Genomic DNA, 26,806 nt, shown 5'->3' with positions numbered 1-26,806 from the left:
GTGATCACAATATGATCGAGTTCACTTTGAAATTTGAGAGGGAGAAACTGAATTCCAAAGTGTCGGTATTTCGATGGTATAAAGGAAGTTACAATGGCACGAAAGGGGAACTGGCCAAAGTTGACTGGAAAGGGACACTAGCAGGAAAGACAGCAAAGCAGAAATGGCTGGAGTTTCTGTGAAAAACAAGGGAAGTGCAAGACAGAAATATTCCAAATAAGAAGAAATTTTCAAATGGAGAAAGGATACTACCATTGCTGACAAGTGAAGTCAGAGCCAAAGTAAAAGTAAAAGAGAAGGCATACAAGGAAGCCAAAGCTAATGGGAAGGTAGAGGATTGGGAAGCTTTTAAAAACTTGCAGAAGGAAACTAAGAAGGTCATTAGGAAGGAAAAGATGAATTATGAAAGGAAGCTGGTGACTAATATCAAAGAAAATACTAAAAGCATTTTAAGTATATAAAGGGTAAAAGAGAGTTGAGGGTAGATATAGGACCAATAGAAAATGACGCTGGAGATATTGTACTGAGAGACGCAGAGATGGCAGAGGAACGGAATGCGTATTTTGCATCAATCTTCAGAGTGGAGGACATCTGCAGTATACTGAACATTCGAGAATGTCAGGAAAGTGAAGCTTGTGCTGTGAAAATTACAACCGAGAAGGTGCTCAGGAAGCTTAATAGTCTGAGGGTGGATAAATCTCCTGAGGACCTGATGGAATGCACCTTTGGGTTCTGAAGGAAGTAGCTGGAGAGACTGTGGAGGCATAAACAATGATCTTTCAAGAATCGATAGATTCTGCCATTGAACTGGATGACTGGAAAATTGCAAATGTTACTCCGCTATTTAAGAAGGGTGGGAGGCAGCAGAAAGGAAACTATAGACCTGTTAGCCTGACATTAGTGGTTGGGAAGTTGTTGGAATCACTTGTTAGGGATGAGATTACTGAATATTGGAGGCACATGACAAGATAGGCACGGCCAGCATGGTTTCCTGAAAGGAAAATCCTGCCTGACTAACCTACTGCGGTTTTTTGAGGAAATTACATGCAGGATAGACAAAGGAGAAGCAGTAGGTGTGGTGTATTTGGATTTTCAGAAGGTCTTTGACAAGGTGCTTCACATGAGGCTGCTTAGGAAGATAAGGGCCCATGGAATTATAGGGAAGTTACCAGCATGGGTGGAACGTTGACTGATTGGCAGAAAACAAAGAGTGGGAATAAAGGGATCCTATTCTGCCGGTTACCAGTGGATTTCCACAGAGGTCAGTGTTGGGACTACTGCTTTTTATTTTGTATGTCAATAATTTGGACTATGTGATTAATGGATTTGCGGCTAAACTTGCTGATGATACAAAGATAGGTGGAGGAACGGGTAGTGTTGAGGAATTAGAGAGCCTGCAGAGAGTCTTGGATAGTGTAGGGGAATGGGCAAAGAAGTGGAAAATGAAATACAATGTTGGAAAGTGTACGGTCATGCACTTTGGTGGAAGAAATAAACGAGCAGACTATTATTTAGATGGGGAGAAAATTCAAAATGCAGTGATGCAAAGGGACACAACTTCAGGATTGAAGGATGTCCATTTAGAACAGAGATGCAGAGAAATTACTTTAGTCAGAGGATGGTAACTCTGTTGAATTTGTTGCCACGAGTGGCTGTGGAGGCCAAGTCATTGGGTGCATTTAAGGCAGAGATAGATGGGTTCTTGATTAGCCAGGGTATCAAAGGGTATGGGGGAGACAGCAGGGGAGTGGGGAAGACTAGAGGAATTAAATCAATCCATGATTGAATGGCAGAGCAGACTCAATGGGCTGTATGGTCTACTTCTGCTCCTATATCGTATGGTCTTATGTGCAGTAGAGAGCATCCTAACAAAATGCATCCTGCTTGGTATGTGGCGGGCAAGAAGGCTGCACAATGGATAGTCAAAACTGCTGAATGCATCACCAGCACCAGTCTCCCCGCCATCAAGACCATATATACAGAAAGGTGCCAGAAAAGAACCAGTAACATCATGAAGAATCCCACTACCCTGTTCATGCACTGTTTGTCTCACTCCATCAGTGAGAAGGCCACGTAGCATCCACATCAGGGTCACCAGACCCAGAAACAGTTACTTTCCCCAAGCAGTCAGGCTGATCAACACCTCCACCCACCAACCCACATTATGTACGGACACTCCTGTGCCTAGTGTCACTTTATAGACACACAGTCTATGTATATAAGCTATCTCATGAATTTACATTTGTTGTGTATTTTATCATTATTGTGTTTTTTCTTGTGCTGCTTGGGATCCTGAGTAACAATTATTTTGTTCTTCTTTACACTTGTGTACTGGAAATGACATTAAACAGTCTTGAGTTACACTCGGGAATCTAATGGTCTGGCAGATTTTTCCTAAACTTATTGAGCTTTGGAATGATACCCAGATGGACTAGGGAGGTGATAAAAGGTAGAAATGAATTCTGCTTGAAACTCCTTGGTAACGAAGGAAACAACTCCAGCCATCTTCTGAGCTCAGGCAAGTCATTAGACATTCCTTTGTCCTTTGCTGCACTCAAAATCACAATGAAGTTTAAGGAAATATGGAAGCCGTTCACAATAGGGAAATAAATCACAAATACAAAGAAGCTGTTTGTGTTCTGTGCAATATTAATTTTGAACTAAAAGTATTTGTTACCCGGGGATTTTCATCTCTTTGAGGAGGTCCTACTTCCTTAAGGTTGTAATAACTGGGGAGACTTTAGTGGGGATAAGCTCCCATTACCCATAAGCCCCCAATGGCATGCATCGCATAGAGCCTCTGACAACCAAGTCCAGCTCTTAGCCTTCACGCGTGGCTTAGCTACTAAGTGACAAGTGAGGTTTATTGTCATTTAACTACATACATGCATATTACGTTTATAATGTATATAGAAATGAGACAATGTTTCTTCGAACTACGGTGTAAAGCACATAACACATTATAACTTATGAAGGTAGGGATAAAATCTACAGGTGAATCACACATAAGTAACAAACTTAAGTGTGTTAGTATTAAATGTTGTAAGGTACAGAATAAGTTAACCAATGACACTTCGAACACGATGCTACTGAGAGTTCAGAGCCCTAATGGCCAGGGGGAAGGAACTGTTGCCATCCTGACCGTTATTGTCTTTATGCATCGTAGTCACCTGCCTGATGGTAGAAAGTCAAAGAGGATGCTGGATGGATAAGTGAGATCCTCAATAAAACTAAGGGCCTGCTTACACCCTCCTGATAAAAGTCCCTGATGGATGGTAGGTGGATCCCTATGATCATCTCAGGTGGTCTCACAGTCCTTTGTTGGGACTTCAGGTCCAACACTTGACTGCTCCCATACCAGATGGAGATGCACCTTGTCAGGACACTCTCAATGGTGCTCCTATAAAACAGAGTTAAGGTGGAGCTGGGGAGCCTTGCTTCCCTCAATTTTCTTAGGAAGTGCAGGCACTGCTGTACCTTCTTGTTCATGGAGGTGACATTAAGGGACCAAGTGAGGTCATCCGTGATGTGAACTCCCAGGAACTTGGTGCACTTAACTCTCTCCATGGAGAAGCCATGTATTCACAGAGGGGGACGGTTTGTCAGCACCTTCCTGAAGTCCACAATGATTTCCTTTGTCTTCTCCACCAATCCACCAGCCACCCCACTTCCTGTCTATACTCCACCTCGGCATCCGCAAACTTGATGACACGGTTTGAGCTGGATCCTATGACACAGTCACGCGTCAGCCGTGTGATCAGCAGCAGCCTGAGCAGACAACTTTCAGGAGAACCAGTGCTCAGTGTAATGGGATAAGAGACGTTGCTGCTCACAGGGACTAACTATGGTCTTACTGTTAAGAAGTCCAGTATCCAATTGCAGAAGGAGGTGATGAGACCCAGTAAGAACAGTTTCTCCAGCAGTTTCTGGGGTAAGATAGTGTTGAACACTGAAGTCTATAAATAGCAGTCTGGCACATGAGACCCCATTTTCCAGGTGGGACAGGACAGGAGGGCAGAGGCTATTGCATCATCAGAGGATCGATTTGAGCAATAAGTGAACTGGAAAGGGTCCAGTGTAGCCGGGAGAAAGGCTTTAATTTGCTCCCTGGCCAGTTGCTCAAAGCATTTCAGACAGGGGGAATGGGGGTGGAATCATTTCTATTGATCAGAGGAGGGGCAAAGGAAAGGGGGTGGAATCATTTCTATTGATCAGAGAAAGGGCAAAGGAAAGGGGGTGGAATCATTTCTATTGATCAGAGAAAGGGCAAAGGAAAGGGGGTGGAATCATTTCTATTGATCAGAGAAGGGCTAAGAGTGTGCACTGGCACCTTAACACAAGCTGCTTTGGCCAGACGGAGCTTGTCAGCTGTGCTAGGCAGCTCATCTCAAAGAAAACAAACTAATCTCAAACCTCCTCTGTCCTGTGGCGAAAGCCACACATGGGCTTTGGGAGTAAACCTGAGAAAAGGTGCAGAGCTGGAGTCACTGAGGCAGTCCTGTGTTGTACTTCACACTGACTGGCAACTCCTGCAACACCGCTGGTATCAAATTATACCAGTCTCTGCCGTTCCTTTGGATTCATCAGCTGTGTGGAGAGGGGGAGTCTGCCGCATGGGCAACAGCTTGCTCTCTACGTCGTACTGCCCTGACTTGCATACTGTCTTGCGTATGACGGCTAGGGCACAACGCCCATGGTTCACTCTGACTAACGGAAGGCCTCACACCAGTCAGCTTGGAGGAGAGTTTGTGAAACTTGCTGGAGACACCAGATTCTGCAGATACTGGAATCTGAGCAAAGCAGAAGGTGCCGAAGGAATTCAATGGGTCAGGCAGCATCTGTAGGGGTGGGGAAGAGATGTTTAATGTTTTGCGATGAGGCCCTTCACCTGGATTGAAACAGGAGAGGGGAGGTAGCCAGTATATATACTTTTGCTGTCCAAATGATGGTTCTCAACCCAAAATATTGACTGTCCATACCCTCTGCAGATGCTCCTGATCTGCTGCGTTCCTTCAGTTCCTTTATGCATTTCAGAATCACGCTTAATATCAGGGGCATATGTCATGAAATTTGTTGCTATATGCCAGCAGTACAATGCAATACATAATAATAAAAACTGTAAATTACAGTCCAAGGTATATACATAACAATAAAATTAAACAAGTAGTGCAAAAAAAGAGTAAGAAAGTAGTAAGGTAGTGTTCATGGATTCATTGCCCATTCACAAATCTGATGACATAGGGGTAGAAGCTGTTCCTGAGTTGTTGCCAACATGAAAATATCTCTTCCTTTCCAAGTGATGATTTCTTACCCAACACTTTGCATGGTGATACCATCAGCCTCACGAGGAAGAATGAAGATGTTGAAGAAAGCTGTAAGACACCTGACAGGGGGATAGAGACCCCCGGCCTAGGGCCACAGTTCAAATATCCTACAGGATCATGCCAAAGCAATCTATTCTGGCATTGGAGACACAAGGGACAGAAAATGCTGGAATCTGGAGCAATAAATTATACGATTGGCTGGAGGAAGTCAGTGGGTCGTGCAGCATCAGCAGGGGAAATAGGGAGTTGACATTTCAGGTCAATATTTCAAATAAAGCCCTTTCAGAAGTTCAAAGTTCAAAGTAAATTTATTATCAAAGTACATATATGTCACTATATACAATGCTAAGATTCATGTTTTTGCGGGCATTCACAGTAAATACAAGGAAAGACAATACAATTAATGAAAAACTACACACAACAGAGGCAGGCAGACAACCAATGTGTTGTCTCACTTGGAAGGACAGCATGGAGCCCTGAGTGAAGGTGAGGGAGGAGGTGAATAGGCTGGTGTAGCACTTAGGCAGATTGTAGGGATAAGTACCGGGAGGGAGCTTGGTGGGGAGGGATGACTAGACAAGGGGATCATGGAAAAGGGAAGCCCTTCAGAAAACGAAGGGTAGGGGGTTGGTAATTGTAGGATTCCTTTTGGAGATAGTGGAAGTTGTGGAGGATGATGTGTTGAATGTGGAGGTTGATTGGATGGTAGGTAAAGACAAGAGGAATTCTGTCGGCGTTAAGGCAGTGGGAAGATGGGGTGATCAAGGATGTTTGGGGTATGGAGGAGATGCAGTTGAGGGCAGCATCAATAGCCCAAGAGAATTCAAACTGTGCAAATACAAAAAAACCCAAAATAATAATAATAATAAATAAATAAGCAATAAATATCAAGAACATGAGATGAAGAGTCTTTGAAAGTGAGTCCATAGATTCTGGGAGCAGTTCAGTGTTGGTGTGAGTGAAGCTGAGTGAAGTTATCCCCTCTGGTTCAAGAGCCTGATGGTTAAGACCTTGCACCTGGACTAAAAGATTAGAGCTAGTATATATACATTTACAATCCAAATTGTTAACTACTCATCAATGGAACTAGATTAGAAAATACATTACACAACTCATAATTAATTGGAACTAAAACTTTATTGTCTCTGCACAAACATCAATGTAACTATGTTGACCCCAGGCCACCAACTTAGAACATGAATTCTGCTGTTCCCTCTGTACCAATACTTTTCTAATTTATAACAGAAAAATAGGGCATCTCCGTTGGTCAGATGATCGATTCTTTTTTCTCCCAGCCTTGGGCATAGTGTTCTTCATTGTGGTGGAGGGTCTCTGGAGAGAGCTATTGCTATCTTGTGATATAAAAGCTGAGGACGGAAAACCTCTGCTCTTAAATCCACTCCTTACCAGTTGAAATGTTTCCTTCAGTGTTGTTGGCTATGGGTCATTTGACTGACTTCTAGCAGCTTCTTACTGACCCTGATCCAGAAGTGACAACTGGTAATTTATGGTTCTTTGTTCTCTTTGACTCTGACTAGTTTTAAACAGTCAAACCAGGTAACACAGACCCTGAGTCTAACGAGATTACTTCTGCAAACCTGCCATTGTACACAATACACAGCTTCTCTGAGAATGATCTCGGGTTTAGCAGGTCAATAGCAGACTCTCCTTGTGTCTGATTGCTCTGATTAGAGTATCCCAGAGCAAGAATCAGTTCTCAAATAATTCACAAGATGGAGTCACAGAGCAGCTTCACAAAATGGCAGCCTCCATCTCCTTCAAGCACGTGGCAAGATCAAGGATAACCAGCTATGCCTGCCTTTTTGTTGGATACGTGGAGCAGTCTATGTTCCAAGCCTGCACTGGTGTCCGTCTCTCACTTTTCCTAAGCTACATTGATGACTGCATTGGTGCTGCTTCCTGCACCCATGCCAAGATCATCGCCTTCATCAACTTTGCCTCCAACTTCCACCCTGCCCTCAAGTATACCTGGTCCATTTCCAACCCCTCCCTCCTCTTTCTCAATCTCACTGTCTCTATCTCTGGAGACAGCTTACATACTGATGTCTATTATAAACCACTGACTCTCACAGCTACTCGGACTAAACCTCTTCCTCCCATGCTACTTGAAAAAACACCAGCCCCTTCACTCAATTCCTCCATCTCTGCTGCTTCTGCTCTCATGCTGGGGATTTTCATTCCAGAACAAAGGAGATGTCTTCCTTTTTCAAAGAAAGAGGCTTCCCTTCCTCCACCATCAATGCTGCCCTCAACCACATCTCTTCCAATTAGCGTACATCTGCTCATACCCCATCATCCTGCCACCCTACCAGGGATAGGGTTTTTCTTGTCCTCACCTACCACACCCACCAGCCTCTGCATCCAGCACATAATTCTCCAGATATTATATTATACAACTTCAATGGGATCTCACCACCAAGCATATCTTTCCCTCCCACCGCCCCCCTTCCACTTTCGCCTTTCTGCTGGGATCACTCCCTATGGAACTCTCTTGTCCACTCATCCCTCCCCACTGATCTCCCTCCTGGTACAGTACTTAACCTTGTAAGCAGGACCAGTGCCACACCTGCCCCACACCTCCTCCCTCACTACCATTCAGGGTCCCAATCAGTTCTTCCAGGTGAGTTCTCATTGCAGTTCATATTGGCCTCTTTCTGTTCTGCAGTATGCTTTTTGTCATATTCTCACCCATTCTTTCTTGTTGCTGATTGGTGGGCTGGGGGGTTTGGGGTTTGACGTTCTTGTTGTCGATTGGTGGGCTGGGGGGTTTGGGATTTGATGTTCTTGTTGCCGATTGGTGGGCTGGGGGGTTTGGGGTTTGACGTTCTTGTTGCCGATTGGTGAGCTGGGGGGTTTGGGGTTTGATGTTCTTGTTGCCGATTGGTGGGCTGGGGGTTTGGGGTTTGATGTTCTTGTTGTTTCTCCATGTGGGTGATGTGTTAATTTTTGTGTGAGGGAGGGGTTGGGGCGTTGATTTTATTTTAATGCTTTCTGGAGAACGCAAATCTCAGACTTGTATTCTGCCTAAATACTTAGATAATAAAATGAACCTTTGAACCTTTGAACAAGGGCTTTTGCAGGTTCTGGCAAAAATGGCAGCCTGACTTTCAATCCTGAATGCAAAGTGTGCAAACTTTTAAACACCCTCCCAATGGTCCAGGTCACATCTGTCAATCATTGACACCATGTTCCTGTAGCCGATGCTGAGGAATGTAACCTCATTGGCCTTAGGTTCGGCTGCCATGAACGCCACAGAGCCCAGGCCCCACCCACTACAGGCTGTCCGCCATGTAGCAAGGTGCGGAGCTTTGCCACACTTCAACAAAACTGAGGGTCATTTGAATCGTGTAGTCTATCAATTAAAAGTTATTAAAATTGGAATAAATGAAGGTAGTTACAGAAAATGAAGTTAATTAAAGAAGCATGAAACAAACATGTGATTATGGCTAATATGAGCAGGCATAACTTTACCACGATTGGAGGAAAATATAAGGGGAATGCCAGGCCAGAGATAGAACTTACACAGAGAGTGGTGTGTGTGTGTGTGTGGAACACAATACCAGGGGTGGTGGTAGAGGAAAATGTGAGCAGAATCAACTGAAAAATATGAGCAGAATTGGTTAAAAATAACTTACCTTACTGAGGAAATGACAGCTTTGAGTTGGTGTTGGTTTACAATGACTGATTTCATTTTCAGAGATCTTTTCCCAGTGCGGAAATGGCTAGTATGCAGGAGGGATAATTTTAAGATGCAGGAATATATAGAGAGGATGTGAGAGGGCAGGTTTTTTACACAGAAGTTGGTGGATGTGTGGAATGCCCTGGCGGGGTGGTGTTCGAGGCAGCTATGTTAGGGACATGTAAGAAACTCTTAGACACATGGATGGTAGAGAAATGGAGGGATCTGTCTCTCTGTGGCCAAGTGTTACTTTGGGCATAAAACTTATTTTATGCAGCGCAGTTTGTGTTACAAATATCGTGAAGGGACATCTCGTGGTCAGGTCTTACAATTACAGATAGATAGAACCCGGCATCGCAGGGTGTTTCCATTGAAGCGCCAGTAACAAACTGCGAAAGGATGAGTTACAGTTTTATGTGCAGAAAGGATCAAGGATCAACTGTCGGGCACCACCATAGTATAGCGATTAATGCAATGCTATTACAGCTCGGGCATTGGAGCTCAAAGTTCAATTCCAGCATCCTCTGTAAGAAAGTTTGAATGTCTTCTCGTGTACACGGAGGTTTTCTCCAGGTGCTCCAGTTTCCTCTGAATGTCCAAAGACGTACCAGTTAATTGCACGTTGTAAATTGTCCTGTGGTTAGGTTAGGGTTAAGTCAGAGGTTTGCTGGGCGGCACGGCTCTTGGTCCGGAAGGGCCTGTTCCGTGCTATATCTCTAAATTTAAAAATGTATTTGCCATATCCGTCTGCATGTATTAGGGATTTGCTGTGTTGTGTTGGACAGGGCTCAATATGCAATGAAAAACAACAACATTCAACAATTATTTAAAAAGTAAAGTTAGAGATTCATGTCTAGATATGGAATAAAATGTGCATAAATACATAAATACCAGCATGTACTTACAATGTAAACAGCATTATAAAAAGTGGTTGAAGGTGTTTATAGTGCAGCGACAGGAGTAATAGATAGACGGGGGTAGGGGACAACTAGTATAGTTGATTGGATTAACTGCCGGGGGGTGGGGGCAGGAGAAGGTTTTAAGATGAAGTGAAGTTTTTGTCTTAATAGCCCTGTAGCACTTCCAGGGGGAGCTTTTAGAGAGAAAAAAACGATTTGCAGAATGGATTGCATCTGCTACAAAAATATACAAGGTGTTTAGTAACAGCAGCACAAATTACAATGCAGAGAATTTGATGCAAGTACCTTTTAACATGTCAGTATTATAAAATGTGTCGCCTTGCATCAAGCAAATTCCTGAATTGATAATGAAATAAAAATAGTGTGCAATTTAACAAAGCACCAAACTGGATGCGTGATGTGTTTACCAGGACCCTTTCTGTGGTAAATATGGACTGAGGAAATCTGAAAATGTAATGTATGGATCTATTTCTTTTAAAGCAATAGCCACCCCTCCCCCCCCGCTTAGCACTATGTATTGATCTGCTGTCTACGCATATGCATTGCTTTCTCTCTCTCTCTCTCTCTCTCTCTCTCTCTCGTGGCAATGTGAATACACCAGTTAAAGCCATCTCCCACGTGCATACTTTTATTTAACTGATATGTAACTGTGCACAGACACAACAGACTGGTGACTAGGATGAGGTGGCTTTAACTAGTGATTCACATTGCAACGAGACAAAGAACAATGCACATGCATAGATAACAGATCAATACGTAGTGCTAAGTGGGGGGATGGGGGGAGCAAGGAATGGCCTGACATTGTCAAAAATCTGTGCAAGGATGGCCAGTTCATGGTAACCCAATGTTTCCAGAGCTCTCTGCGAGATGAGACCAACTGTCGATATGTGAAAGAAAGCTGATGTGTGGATCTCGTGTTGTGGTTCACTCTAACCAGAGTGTTAGAGAATCTGTATGAAGGACACTTGGGTACAGTCAAGATGAAGAGGCTTACCCGGAGCTATGTGTGGTGGCCGGGAATAGATAGACAGGTTGAAGACTTGGCCAAAAGCTGTTTGGGATGCCATAAAGTTCATAAGCACCCCCACAGGCACTGTTACACCTGTGAATGTGGCCGTCATCACCATGGCAAAGAGTACATATTGACTTTGCTGGGCCATTCATGAATTCCATGTTTCTGATTGCTGTGGATGCTCATTCGACGTGGCCTGAGGTCACACCAATGAAGTCAACCACCTCAACAAAGACTGTGTCTCCGCTCTGAGGACTATCTTTGCTATAAATGGCTTACCGGAACAAATTGTGAGTGACAAACGACCACGATACAAGTCAGAAGAATTCTGACTGTTTATGAAGGAAAGTGGCATCAGAGATTTCAAGTCAGAACCTCACCACCCAGTAACGAATGGGTTAACTGAAATATAAGAGCAGGGATGTGATGCAGAGGGTTTAAAAGGGCACTGGTGAGGCTTCACCTTGAGTATTGTGAATAGTTTTGGGCTCCACAGCTGAGAAAAGATGTGCTGACATTGGAGAGGGTTCAGAGAAGGTTCACAAGATTATGATTCCAGGAGTGAAAGGGTTATCATACAAGGAATGTTTGATGGCTCTATGTCTGTACTCGCTGGAATTCAAAAGGATGAGGGGGATCTCATTGAAACCTTTCAAAAGTTGAAAGGTCTAGACAGAGTAGATGTGGAAGGGATATTTCCCAAGGTGGGGAAGTCTAGGACAAGAGGGCACAGCCTCAGGATATAGGGGTGTACATTTAAATAGAGATGTGGAGAAATTTATTTAGCCAGAGGGTGGTGAATTTGTGGAAACTGTTACCACAGGCAGCTGAGGAGGCCAGGTCGTTGGGTGTATTTACGGTAGAGATTGATAGGTTCTTGATTGGACATGCCATAAAAGGTTACAGCAAGAAAGCTGGGGATGAGGCTGAGGAGGGAAAAAAGGATCAGCCATGATTATATGGCAGAGCAGATTCAGTGGACCAATGGCCTCATTCTGTTCCTATGTCTTATGGTCTTATGGTTCATCCAAATCTTCAAGAAGTCCATTAAAGTGATGGACAAGGAGGACATTTCTCTACAGCACAAGGTGGACATCTTCCTTTTTGTGTGTCAGAGCTCTGTTCATGCGACAACAAATCAAACACCTGGAGTACTGTGTGCAGTTCTGGTCTCCATACTTGAGGAAAGATATACTGGCTTTGGAGGCAGTGCAGAGGAGGTTCACCAGGTTGATTCCAGGGATGAGGGGTTAGACTATGAGGAGAGATTGAGTCGCCTGGGACTACACTCTCTGGAGTTCAGAAGAATGAGAGGGGATCTTATAGAAACATACAAAATTTTGAAAGGGATAGATCAGATAGAAGTAGGAAAGTTGTTTCCCTTGGTAGGTGAGACTAGAACTAGGGGACATTGCCTCAAGATTCAGGGGAGAAGATTTAAGACAGAGATGAGGAGAAACTGTTTTTCCTAGAGAGTGGTGAATCTGTGGAATTCTCTGCCCAGGGAAGCAGTTGAGGCTTCTTCACTAAGTATATTTAGGAAACAGTTAGATAGGTTTTTACATAGTAAGGGAATTAAGGGTTCTGGGGAAAAGGCAGGTAGATGGAGCTGAGTTTACGGACAGATCAGCCATGATCTTATTGAATGGCGGGGCAGGCTCGGTGGGCCGGATGGCCTACTCCTGCTCCTATTTCCTATGTTCTAAACACCTGCAATGCTGTTCATGAACAGGAATCTGAGATCTCCCATAGACCTCTTGAAACCACACCTCCAGAGGGAAGTGCAGAACAAAGAGCACAGCCAGTGGCCAAGTAAAGCAGCAAGGAGCTTCAAGATTGGATAGGTAATTCCTAGCGCGTAATTACCGAGAAGACAAGCATAACTACAACATCTAGAGCACTGATGTACACAGTGGATGTTGGAGATCAGACATGAGATGTCATGTGGACCATATTCTGGATGCTCAACTGAAGAACATATCTGAGTGGACTGATTCCAACAAGGTGGACATATTACAGTCTCTGGACTTACCTCTCAGTGATGATTATGTCACTGACATCAACATGACATTGGAAACTGAGAACGTTGTCTTATACAAGTCACCTCAAACTGTTGACCTTTGGGCTGAGACCTTGATGAAGACCAATCCATAAATGCTGCCTGACCTGCTGAGTTCCTCCAGAATTTCGTGTGTGTGTGTTGCTCTGGATTTTTAGCATCACCAGAATCTCCTGTGTTTCTGAGAAAAAAGGAGATTTGTTAGATAAGATGCAGAAGACTTCAAATCTAACAGGAGGGATGGATTACTATTGCTATTCTTAAGATAGCTCTCTTTCTCTGTGTTCAAATAAACGATGATGATTGAGGATATTGCAAACATTAAAAGTGAACAGATGCTGCTGATGATAGAAAGAGGGCCGAAATTTTCTCTGAAGTGTTTGGCACTGTCAGAATTCACCCTGGTAAGTGTCAGCAATTTCTAGACCACTGCATCAACGTGCAAGTCCAAACTTGTTGGTTAGTCTTGTGACGAAAGAGGATTACAAAAAGTACACATAGACTAAGATGTTAACTGTCCTGTGCTGGCACCAGTGGGATCAGCAGTTGATCTGCCACCTACCTTCAGGAGAAAGAGAGATAAGGAAGACAATGGAGCAGCATTTGGAAATGTTAATGAAGAGACGAGAGAGTTTAACGGAAGGAGACATCGGTCTGAGAACTGTCAAGATCGGCTCCTTTTTGAACCCTGAACTGTTTGAAGTGTGATGGACAGGCGATACCCCAGCAGGGGGATAAAAAGGGACAGGTTCGCTAAGGCAGGACACACACGACACCACGAGGTAATGAGACCCTGGAAGCGGTGCGCCGCCCACAAGTCGGTGGGAGTTTTGGAGGGCTGGTTGCGGGACCAAGCCATAGACGCACAGGGTGGAAAGGTACGATCGGCGGGAACCTGGTGTGTGTCCATCCTTGCCTGGGTGCCAGGTTCACTGCAGAGGAACGATCGTATCTGAAACGGAGGGGTCACAGTCGGTGACCTCAGAAGACATTACAAAGGGCTCGCCCGAAAGCTGACTGTGAGGCTGACTGTGAGGAATATCGAAGGTCTGTTTGGAATCCGATTTTGAATATTCATTCTCTCTCTCTCTCTCTCTCTCTCTCTCTCCCACGACACGGCAGTGATTACTGTGAACTGAACTGAACTCAATTGAACTGAACTTTGCGTCACTTTGAAACTGGTCATTTACCCCTAGACGACGATAGAGCTTGATTGATCTTATTATCCTAGTTCTGTGGACATGTGTGTTTATCATTGCTGAACTGTTGCATTTATTATTCTTTCGATCAAGTACTGTGTTGCTTATTTCTTTAATAAAACTTTCTTAGTTCCAGTAATTCAGACTCCAACTGAGTGATCCATTTCTGCTGGTTTGGCAACCCAGTTACGGGGTACGTAACAGTCTCCACTGGCGATGTTCCAGCTTTGCTGTCAGCTGTTTGAATGTGAGGAAGAAAGAAAAGGATAAAATAATTTACAGTTATTCTTCCAATTCATTGTGTTCAGTTTAATAATTTTAAATATTTGAAAGTTTTCTAAAAACATTAATATTCAGGAATAACATTTAAAATAAATGCTAATTAAACTAATGTAACCAGGTGACCATTGAGTATTATCTTTGTTAAAAGTGCACTTATGTATTCACACTGGTAATGCTAAAATCGCTGCATGTGCCTTTAAGAAAAAACTTTAAGATGCTCTGCTGGGGCAAGAACAGTCTGTGGACAGGAAATATAACTGGTTAGCCATACACCAGGAACAATTGATGATGCTCATGCCAGGACAAACGAATACTCTGAACAGAAGGCTGTAGAGAGCATTGCCTTACTGGAGGATAAAATTCATTGTTCAAAGACTGATGCAGATGCACTGGTTTGCCTCAAGGATAGGCTATTAGGTTGTAATAAAATCCAGGATGCTTGGAAATGAACTGTCTGCCGGGTGGTAGAGGTGCTAGACAACACATACACTGAGGGAGGGCCTATCAAGTGGGAGAACAGGGTAGACATCAGGCCCTGTGTGAACTTCCCCACTTTCCACCCCAGCTCTTCGAAGGAGACTGCAAACCCCTGTAATTCAGGCTAGCCCTCCCAGGGACATGAATCAGATTCTGAGAACTCAGAGAATGGTGTGATATTAGTAGATGGTGTTTCAGAACTGAGTGTACAGAATCCTGACCCTGGTCTTGACAGTGTATCTTCTGGAACTGTAAAAACTTTTGAAACTGGGACAATAGGGCCTGTGACTGCTGATGCAGGGTCAGATGTTGGTAGTCCCCCTGTTGCAGCACCCTGCAGGAGTAAATGAGTAAATGCTGGACCGCACTCTAACCCACATCACGAACCAAGGTCAGTCCCAGATGTGGCCTCCATACGTCCTGCAGCAGTGTCACAGATACTGGCGAGTCTAATTTCCATTCTTTTCAGAGAAGCAGTTAAAGAGGTTACAATTAGTACTGTAATCGAGAATGCTTTTCTGTATGCAGGGGAGGTTGTAACCAGATGACCACTGAATATTATCTTTTGTTGTTATAAATGCACTTATGTATTCACCATGGTAATGCTAAAATAGCTGCCTGTGGCTTTAAAAGAGAACAATGATGTCAGATGCAAACACGGAGTAGAAAGCAAAAGTTACAATGTTCTAGAAAGCCGAATTTTGAGAGCTGGGAGCTGCTTCTCCTGGGCATGCTGGTTGTATGATGAGGAAAGGTGAGTAATATTTGATAATATCCATGAAAATTTGGTTATATTTGTTTGTAAATTTAGAATATCTATATTTTGACATGTTTTACATGTGGATGCTTTAGATTTTCACGAGTAAGGTATGGACTCTGGATAACATGATCGTGCGAGTTCCTTATCAGCCTAGTAGGTTAGTCTTTCTAGTAGATTAACTACAAGGCAACATTGTTAAAGTTTTTGTAAAGGTTTTATTTTGTCTTAGTTTATAGTTTCATGACTGAATGTGAATGTAATAATGTGAATGTGTTAATCTCTGTTCATGTAATATGAGCTAGAGGAGAATTCGTTTCAGGGTCTAAGTTAAGCATGTGTGCCAAAGTGAGGTGTATTTATTTATATTTTTGATTTTGTGTATAAGGTACAGAGATGGTGGGATTCTAAAGTTATTTGTATTGATTTTTAGATTGCCACTACTGTATTGGTTTTGTATATTTTGTTTTATTTATTTTCATACTGCATACTTAACTAGTTGATGGTCAACTGTGTGGATCAAAATCAAGTTGAGAATGTTACAGCAGGAACTGTTTTTTTTCAAAATCATTTTGTTGTTTTTATTTTGATATTTTCTTTCTGCATGAAGACATCTAAAGCAGATAAAGGAATTAAAGACCCAAAAAAAAGGTATTCTTTGCCCTGGGTGTATATTTTTCCCAGGCTACAAAATTTGCCAGGAATGGGATCATTCCAAGCCAGTTTGAAGGGTTTTTGATTTTTGTATGCAGTACAATATACAATACATAATATGGTAATGGTGAAGAACAGGACAGCTGTTCCCATGGGACGGGAGGAGAGCCTGGTGTCGCGTGAAGACTGTGGTAGAGCCTTGGGGCCAGGTTGGGACATCACGATCTGACACCGAGATGTAGAACTGCGACAGTGATCCAGAGCAACTGTGCCAGAGAAGTCATCGTTTTTCTGCAGGAGACAACCACTTTTCCAGACTTGCTGTGAAGACTTTAAGGTCTTGAGTTTCACAATGTTACATTCAGAAGGTGAGCAAACTAAACCTGATTTGAATGAACAAATTAGAGAGTTGCGTAGTAGGCATGAGGAAGCCATAGCAACTATAGATAAATTAAGCAAAAGGTCCAAGGGAAAGACACGTGATTTATTTATTGAGATACAGCACGGAGCAGCCCTTCTGGCCCTTCGAACTGTGATGCCCAGCAACCCTCAATTTAACCCCAGTCAAATCACGGGGCAATTTACAATGACCAATTAACCTACTAATTGGTACGCCTTTGGACTGTGGAAGGAAACTGGAGCACCTTGAATAAACTCACACGGTCATGGAGAGAACATACAAACTCATTGCAGACAGTGGCAGGATGTTCCAAAGTCATACGAGTTAGGATTAGTGAACTGTGGGAAGAGACCTCCAGGTGGACAGAGAAATGGATTTGTGAATGTCCTCAAAATGCTTGAGGATAAAATGCAACATCTGCAGTAACTGGTGAGAATCTCTTGGCCATCTTTGCCCATATCAATCATGAGATTTATGATGTTAACCCACCCCCAGTTTATATGAGAAATTAGTCCAGAGGTCAAGACTTCAGCCTTAATAGTCAAAAGCCTTAACCGCCTCCCAATTTAGCACCCATCCGCCACATGGAGTACCTTCTGTTCCACCTTTGCCATAATTCCTCAGGCCATTTTTTGGCCTCATCAGATACTCCAGGTCACTGAGGCAGAGTGGCAACAACTCGTCCTCTGACTCAAGACACAATCTAAGAAGGAGATGTAAAATCCATGCCCAAAACCTACAGACTCACTTTCAGGGCTCTACAACTCATGTTCTCAGTATTATTTATATCTAATAATAATAATAACAACTTATAGAACACTTTTCACACAGTTAAGAGACTCGTGGCCCCCATCTACATATCTATCTGTCTGTCCGTCTGTCCATCTATAATTTGCCATCTCTTGCACATTGGTTGGTTGTCAGTCTTTATAGTTTTTCACAAACTCTGTTGTATTTCTTTATTTTCTCATAAGTGTCTGCAAGAAAATGGATTTCCAAGTAGTACATGGTGATGTGTGTACCCTGATAATTATTTTGACTTAGTTTTCTGTGTGCTACAGGAATTTATTCTGGCAGCTGAAGGTATGCATGTATCATGCAGTTTATTGTTACCCACCAGAGCTCTCTGTACCGATAGAATAGAACATTCCATGCCTGTATAGTCATGTTCGACCATTACCTTGGCCTCCACATGTCTCCACAATGTTTGTCACACATTATTAAGGCACCCATTTTCCTTTGGTTCAATCAAAATTAAAGGCGAAGTTATGTCAGACTATTGAAAACACTGCATTTTATTCATAACAGTGCAATTAATTCACGATGATGCTTTATTGCACAATTAATCATCAGACGTTCCCAGAAATTAACCCATGTCCAGTTTACAGAGAGAACCACAGAATCCAATGGTTTAGAAAAAATAATAATCATTTTGTGTGACGAGTTATTTATTTTTCAAAAAAGTTTTCTCTCCTGTTACATTTTTACATATTTATATAGTTTGAACAAGTTTTGAAACAAAACAGATTATTGCCATTCGAGTTGGAAGCACAGGTGACATTGCAGCAGCGCTCGTTATTGATGATGTGAAGACCTCATTACTCTAACACGTTCATACCGCACACATTTGGCAGAACCACAGATATTACAGTGTATAAAAATGGTTAATTCTATCTAGATATTCCAGAAATTCAGTCAGTCGATACGCATACTGAAGAACAGATGAGGATAAATGATTTAATTAATCCCAATATTGTTATTTTCAGCACTATCTGAAAACTACTTTGAAAGTTATATATTTTTTAAAGCATTATGCGTCTGTTCACCTTAATACTTCTGTACTTTTTATCAAAGATATATTCACTCTCATTCTTCTTTTTCAAATTTCATAGCTTAAATTGTTTCCTTTCTTTTCATGTTGTGATTGGTGACTCTGGCCTCGTACTGGGTATCAGAGAATCCATAACGTCAGTGGAGAGATACGGTGCCGATGTGCGTGATGGAGTTAGTGTACTTGGGCAAAAGGATCAGTATGAGCACAGTGGGTAATGGACTGATTCTCTTCTCTACAAATCAATAACACACCGATGTTGGCCAATGATGAGAGTGGCCTCCTTTATGCAACATAAAATGCTGAAAGGCCTGGATAGAGTGGATGTAGAGAGGATATTTCCAATAGTGGGGCATTCTAGTACCAGAAGGCACTGCCTCAGAATATGGGACATCCAGTCAGACAAGAGATGGGGAGGAATTTCTTTAGCAAGGTGGTGGTGAATATGTGGAATTCAGAATCAGAATCAGGTTTATATCACTAGCATGTGTCATGAAATTCGTTAACATATATACGGCCATGGAGGACAAATCAATAGAATATTTGAAGCAGAGTTTGATAGGTTCATGGTAGGTCAGGGTGTCAGAGGTTATGAGGAGAAGGTAGCAGAATGGGGTTGAAATGATAATAAATCAGCCATGATTGAATGGTGGAGCAGACTCGATAGACTAAATGGCCTAATTCTGCTCCTATGTCTTTTGGTCTTATGGTCTTAAGACTAGGTAATCTTTAACTGACTGCACATCACAGGAACTGGCCAGTTTATAGAGGTGGTCATGCATTCCTAAAGTGCCGTTCCAAATCTACCGATAGACACTGTGACCAATGTTGGTAGTCTCTCCCAGGACAACATCCCTATTGTTGAGCTTTCTAACTAGACTCAGTCAGTTCTCATGAATGGACCACATCTTTCATATATCCAAATTCAGACCTCTGAGGTAGACTCTCTACTCTGACCTGCGTTATGGCAAGAGCCTGGTGGACAATGGAAAAGAGTCACGGAAGTTTTCGAAGTGTAACATCTCTGCTGAGCAACGGGACTCCTTGTGACGGCCCAAGATGTTGCATAAGTCTTCAGGGCGGCACTGAGAACATCGAGTTAATGGGTTCTGACTCCAGTGTTAACGGCAAAAGGAGCACACCAATGCTACACTATCACCCATGCAGTTCATCTGTCCCAGCTGTGGCAGCGTGTGCCCTTCCCTCAGTCTGGAGTGGAAGCCAATTATCCTCCATCACAGGAGAAAATACCATGCCAAGAAATTCTTTTGTATGTTAATTGAAAGATTTTTATTTGCCCTCCAACACTTGACTGGTGGAATGACAGGCTGTATGGCCAGGAGCTGTACCATCAATTTGCACGTCACTCAGGGACTTGGACTAGATATGAGTTTTCTTCTGTTGTGTGTGTTTCTCTTTCTCTTTCTCTCTCTCTCTCTCTCTCTCTCTCTCTCTCTCTCTCACTATTTGGCCCCAGAGAGACACTGTTTCCTTCAGCTGTATTCATGTATGGTTTGAATGATAATTAAACTTGATTTGATTTGACTTATCTGTAAACAGAAGGCAAAGATAGATGACGTTATTTTACAGATGTTCAAGCCGCCCTGTGTGCATGGCCTAGAGGATTCTATAGCTGGGCAGTAACATTCACTTCATTTGGTTATCTGTAATCCGTGATTGCTCCAGGTCTGTCACACAGATCCAAGCCTTAACTTGCCAGCTTGGGCCTGATGCTGAGCTAACTGTGGGAGATCAGCCTGGCTACTCCCAGCAGTGTCAAACACTCCAACCTTCCCACTGGAGGGTTTCCTTTAGATCTTTTGGTCACCTGTGGCTTATGATTGTTCTGGGTCAGTCACGCAGATCCAGACTTTGACCTGATTCTGAGCTAACTAAGGGAGATCAGTCTGGTTAGTTCATGGCAGACAGTGTCAAACACCTTAACCTTCTGACAGTAGTTTTTCCATGTTGTCCTGTTTTGTGAGATCGTTCCTTGTGTTAGTCTGTTGAACATTGTAGGCATGCTATATTGACCCTGGAATGTGTGTCGATACATTCCAGGGTTGGTTGTTAATGCAAGTTACACACTTCACTGTATGTTTTGATGTACGTGTGGTGAATAATTCCGATTCTGAATCCTGTTGACGCCCGGGTGGCTGTTTCCTAGTTTGGTTCTCTGATCATTTCTCAAATGCTTTCTTATCCCCAACCCAACCTGGTTGCATCAGTCCTCCAAATTCCAACTAAAATACGTCCTTAACTCTTTAAATTCCTGCCTGAAGTCCAACACTGAATTCCCCTCACTCCCCTCCAATGACATCCCCCAACCCCATCCCTCCAATTCAAAGGCCTTTCTAGGTGGGAGCAATTTCTAGCCCAAGTCTGCTCCAAAGCTACAGCATTATCAATAATGCGGGCTGTTTAATATGAAAAGTCATGTCGGCCACCCCAAACATTTCCAGCATCTGCAGAATCTTGTGTTTATGCACTTATTTTTGATTTAGTCTTTGCTGCAGTGAACTGTGTCCCATATGACAAGCTAGTCAGATTTTTAAAACACTTATTTGCTTATTAGAGTATAATACTGTTTGAATATTGTGTGTTGTGTCTGTAAAGTGATGTGGAATTGATGGAACATACACAATTGCTTTAGGTGAAAGTTTTTCGATGAATGGGGATCGGGAGATATTTGTGGCTAGGGTAAAGGATGAGGAAAGCATCAAAAAGACTCTGCAAGCCACTGGCAAAAGCATAATATCTTTTCTGGGATATTTTTACAAAACAATAAAAATGTTAAATTAAACAGTTTTGCACCTATTGCCATGGTAATGTTTTGCTTGTCCCTTAAGTTAAAATAAAAGGTCTAATTCAGACAGCTGACAAAGATTTATCTATTCAGAAAGTTCAGAATGGATCCTTATTTAAATCCAAATGCAGTCAGATTTAATAAAAATGCAGAAAGGAATAGTGTACAGTTTCTGGTAACGATGGAACAACATGAGCAAGTTATCCATTTGATCGCCTGTTAAAGGAACTTCAAATTGAGATAACCATTGAAGCAGCATTTCATTATCGAAGGGGAGAATTAACTGAGTTTTATCTCCAAGCAACGCTTCCAACATCTTTCCATCTCCCAGAGGAAGTGACAATGGATTCTCATGGCCGTGTACACATGGTTGGAAGTATTTAGGGCCTGTGCTTGCTTGTCACATGGGGATTATTTGTCCAAATAATCAAAGCATCTGAATATTCAGTCAAGTAATACAGGGTGATGGATAACTAGAGGAGGAATCATTACGGGACTTTTTATGCTTCCTGGGCTTATGACATTAGTTGGAAAGGTAAAGTACCTGGATGGGATGCATGGACAATGGATGCCATTGAAACTGGGCTTGAGGGGGGGCCCATACTGAAAACTTGCCTCGCCATGCTGACCAGCATTGGCCAACATTTGGTTGGAGCAGCCAGCTTTTCTGGCCATCTGTCTGGCTTGAGCACTTGGCCTGGTGTCTGTGCGAATGAAGAGCCCTTCACCGCTCTCCACGCTTGGGCCATGTCTGACTGCGGCAGACAGGCCCCAACAGCCTCCTTGTGTCAGGCCTGCACCAGCAGGTACCTCCCAGTCTCCAGCCAGCTAACACGAGTCACCTGCCACTCGTTTCCAACTCATCACCTGCAGCCTATTTAAACCCAGCTCTCATCCACAGTCCTTGTTCACTTCCACAAACCAGCCAGCCTCAACCAGTTGACCCTAGCCTTCAATGTCCTTGCTGCCTTAAGTATTCATTCCCTCTTGTTTAGTGGCTGCTCATGGCTTGATATTTTGCAGTTTATTATCAAAGTGACCCCTTACTGCTAAATCGCCTCCACTGCTCTGCGTTGGGGTCAAGATTCCTCTACACTTCCTAACACCTTGTGCCTCAAAGCAATCGCTCAAAGGCGCTGTGCCCCACAGAACATCATCACCTTCATGTACAACCTGGAGTATCGGGAGCAGTTCTGCATCGTCCCCCTTTTAGTACATTCAAATTCAGTCACAAATCCATTTCTACCCAGATGTGACAAAAATAACTATTTTTTTTTCAAATCAAGTTGGTGCCAATGATTGTGACAGCCCAAATCCGTTCCGGCACTGAGTGACTATTTACAGCATGCATTTCCAGCTCTCTGAGCCAGAGTAACCCACACAACTTACTGTAGATTATGCTTATTATTTGAACATTATAAGCAAACGTCTGCATGAATCAGATGATCAACCATCTTATTGACCACAGGTAAACTTATAACCAGAGGGGTCCCAGCAATGACTTATATCATCTTCATATTGAACTTTCTGGCACCTCCTTGTCCACCACTCACGGTTGGCCCGTCCACCTTGCGAAAGGAGTACTCCACTGAGAAGTTGTTCTTGTGGTGCCCTCTCCCTCGGCTCCACACAAACAGGATCAGAAAGCAGAACAGCACCACACCCAGGAAGGTGATACAACCCATGGCGGTGGACACCAGGATGGTCTTCAGGTCCAGGGTAAACTTCAGGAGCACCTGCGTATCATTGAGGGCAGTCTCGTTGAACTCTGAGAGGGACGAGGTCCTGTTGGCGTACAGGGATCCGTCTGATCTCTGGCTCTTCACCGTTAGCACGGCGAAGGACGTGTCGTTTCCGCCGGCATTGCTGGCGATGCAGATATGGGTGCCACTGTCGTGCACCTGGACGAAGCGGATCTCCAGGGTTCCTCCCGGCAGAATGGTAGCTCGGCCGTTGCTCTTGCTAGTGATCATCCTCCGCTGGGGAGACACCCACATTATCACCGGCGCCGGCTCCCCGTCTGCCCGGCAGGTGAAGTAGACCGTCTGTCCCTCACCTGCTGTCACCCGCTGCGGTGTTCGGTCCCGTATTTTGGGCTTTTGGCAAGTAAAGTAGTCGTGAAGGGCAGAGTCCTCAAAGTCATTCAGCCGGCTACCTTGAATGTCCGCTGGGGAGGCACACACTGGCTGCTTATGGTCGAAACTCAGTGTTTTTCTCTTCTGCAGAAGCCACAGGAGGCGGCAGTCGCAGGAGAGGGGGTTGTTGTCAAGACGTAGCACAGCCAAGTTGGCCACCGAGTGCAAAGCGCTCTCTTCCAGCGTCGCCAAGAAATTGTTGGAAACGTTCAGCACTTGGAGCTGCTTCAGCCCCAGAAATGCATGTGGCTGGATGGTGGTGAGCATTGTACTTACCAAGTACAAGTGCTGAAGCCGGATTAAGTCACGGAAGGATCCGGATTCTATGGTGGTGATGGGGTTGTAGGACAAGTTCAACAGCTTGAGATAGACCAGGTTTCTGAAGGCTCCGGAGGGAACTGAGGAGAGGTTGGTGCTGGTGATGGAGAGATAGGTGAGGTTCAGACCATACAGGGTGGTGGGAGTGATGGTCTCCAGAAGAGGCCAGGAATCAATCTCCAATTCCTTCAGGTTGTAGAGCTTCCTGAAGTTCTGCTCCTCCAGGAAGCTGATGCTGAGGTAACGCAGCCGGAGGGTGCCCAGGTTCTCCAGATAGGAGAGGGATTCAGCAGAGATGGAGGTCAGGTTACACTTCTCAATGGTGAGCTGTTCCAGGCCAAGCAGGCCACTGAAGGCCCGCTGGGAGATGTAAACCAAGTCATTGTCACCCACCTCCAACTGCTTCAGGTTCCGCAAGTCCTGGAACATGTGGTCCAGCAAGATGACAATCTTGTTCTCACTGAGGTCCAGGCGGGTGAGGTTGGTGAGGCGTGAGAAGACACCGGTGGGGATCAGCTTGAGCTGGTTCCCGCGTAGTTGCAAGGAGCGCAGGTTGAACAGGTTGCTGAAGGCACCGGGTTCTATATTGGTGATGATGTTCTCACTCAGGTCAACCTCTTCCAAAAGAGGGAATGTCGACAGGTCGCCAGAGCTGATACATCGAAGCCTGTTTTTGCTTAGGTCCAGGACTTTGGTTTCAATGGGAATACCTTCTGGAATGGCAGTCAGTCGCTTCCTGTGGCAGACCACTGACTTGATCTGAGGGGCGCACTCACACCGCGCCGGACAGCTGACTGTCGAACGTGTGACCAGAACCATCAGGGTGAGACCCAGAAACTGCTGGCAACATGATGACATGGTGGAAAGCATGATGTTACTGGCACAATCTCTCATTCTCCCATGTACCTGCGTAGAAAACACACACAGACCTTAGTGAGGGATAGGCACGCCTGATCTAAAATTTATAAAGAGCTAAAATTTATAAATGCCGTCGCTAAAATTCCACCTTCCCAAGAACATTCTGGTGCAATTCAACAGTGCCATCATAGAGAGCATCCTCAAATTTGCCGTTACAGTCTGGTTGAAAACCGCAGTGAACTGTCAGGTCAGCAGAAAAGGTCATTGGCTGTAGCCTACCATGACTACAGGACTTGTATGTGTCCGGGACAAAGAACTGGGCAGGAAAAATCATTGCAGACACTACTCACCTTCCAATAGCTCCCTTCTGGAAAGCACTATAGGGCTATTAAAGGAAAAATAAACTTCACACTATCTTAATAGTTTGTTCTCACAGTCTGTCAATCTGTCCAACCATCATAGTCAGCCCACCCCTCCCCCATCTATTACCTCTGTTACTGCAGTGCACTGTAGGCACTTTAAGCTACATTTTATAATGCATTGTAAATGCATGGTGTTATTTATGCATTGATGCACATTATATTCCATATCCAAACATTAAACTCGACCTTTATTTTTTATGTAATTATTTATCCTTTATAGTTGTTGTTTTTTGTTGTATGTTCCACCCTGAACAACACACTATATTGCTACTACACGTAAATGTCCATGGCGAATAACATTAATCCTTGCTCCCTGAAACAGAACAAGCTGGCAAATTAAGCAGGACAGAAACACAAGAGAGATGGGAGATGCTGTAATCTGAAGCAATGAATTTAATCTGATGGAACAACAATCTCCATTTCAGGCCTAATCCAAAGGTCTTGCAACCAAAAAGTCAACTGTTTATTTCTCTCCACAGATGCTGCCTGACCTGCTGTGTTCCTCCAGCATTTTGTGTGTGTTGCTCTGGATTTCCAGCATCTGCAGAATCTCTTGTGCCTGGAGGAACTCAACTGGTCAAGCAGTGTCTCTGGATGCAGAGAGAAAGTCAGTGGAGACCTTGCAGTAAGAGGGAACCAGGCCCCTTTTTCCAATCTCTCTGAATATTACCCAAGCAATTGGGTAGGCAGTATACAAACTGCCTTCACCTGTAGTGATCCCATTTGTGAGGATTTCCCCCTTCAGTCAGTCAGATAGGAAGTGGCCGTTATCCCAAAGGCACTCCCGAGGGTTTTGTAAGCAACAAATCTACTGAAGTAATGGGTAACCAGATGTAAATGACTGCAACATGTCATCTGTATTCCTGCAAATTAGAAATTAATTTGCACAAATATTGTGTCAGAAGTTTAAAAGAAGCGAAGGGGTGCAGTTGGCACATTTTGCGTGCCACAGTCTCGAGGAGACACCAGATTGCACTAAGGGAGAGGAAGTTTGAAAGAAGTGAACAGGGCATTTGGCACTATATGCATGCCACAGCTTCCATGAGGAAGCACTTGGAGTACTGTGGGCAGTTTTGGTCTCCTTAGTTAAGAAAGGATGTGCTGACGTTGGAGAGGGTACAGAGAAGATTCACTAGAATGATTCTGGTAATGAGAGGGTTAACATATGAGGAACGTTTGTCCGCTCTTGGACTGTATTCCTTAGAGTCTAGAAGAATGAGGGGAGACCTCATAGAAATATTTCGAATGCTGAAAGGCATGGACAGAGTGGATGTGGCAAAGTTGTTTCCCATGGCGGGGGAGTCTAGTACGGGAAGGCATGATTTAAAGGATTGAAGGGCGCCCATTCAGAACAGAGATGCAAAGAAATTGTTTTAGTCAGAGGGAAGTGAATCTATGGAATTTGTTGCCACGGGCAGCAGTGGAGGCCAAGTCATTGGGCGTATTTAAGGCAGAGATTGATATGTATCTGAGTAGCCAGGGCATCAAAGGTTATGGTGAGAAGGCGGGGAAGTGGGACTAAATGGGAGAATGGATCAGCTCATGATAAAATTGCGGAGCAGACTTGATGGGCCGAATGGCCGACTTCTGCTCCTTTGTCTTATGGTCTTATGGTCTTATGGGATGTTGTGGTCCATGTTGGTGCCAATGAC

General features: G+C 43.8%; 1 protein-coding gene across 1 annotated transcript; it reads right to left on the bottom strand.

Annotated features, from left to right (window-relative positions):
• Window positions 1–22,923: 22,923 nt before the first annotated feature.
• On the bottom strand, window positions 22,924–24,768 carry LOC140188050 (leucine-rich repeat and immunoglobulin-like domain-containing nogo receptor-interacting protein 3). The gene has a single exon (XM_072243963.1). The coding sequence runs from the start codon at window positions 24,766–24,768 to the stop codon at window positions 22,924–22,926; it is 1,845 nt and encodes a 614-aa protein (XP_072100064.1).
• Window positions 24,769–26,806: the final 2,038 nt, after the last annotated feature.

This window comes from Mobula birostris, chromosome 26 (genome assembly GCF_030028105.1).
Source record: "Mobula birostris isolate sMobBir1 chromosome 26, sMobBir1.hap1, whole genome shotgun sequence".
Taxonomy (NCBI): Eukaryota; Metazoa; Chordata; class Chondrichthyes; order Myliobatiformes; family Myliobatidae; genus Mobula; species Mobula birostris.
Note: the sequence above shows the minus strand (reverse complement) of the source record. Positions and strands in the feature narration are given on the sequence as shown.

Coding starts and splice junctions, on each gene's coding strand:
- LOC140188050 (XM_072243963.1), bottom strand. CDS start 24,768: ATGAGAGATTGTGCCAGTAACATCATGCTTTCCACCATGTCATCATGT.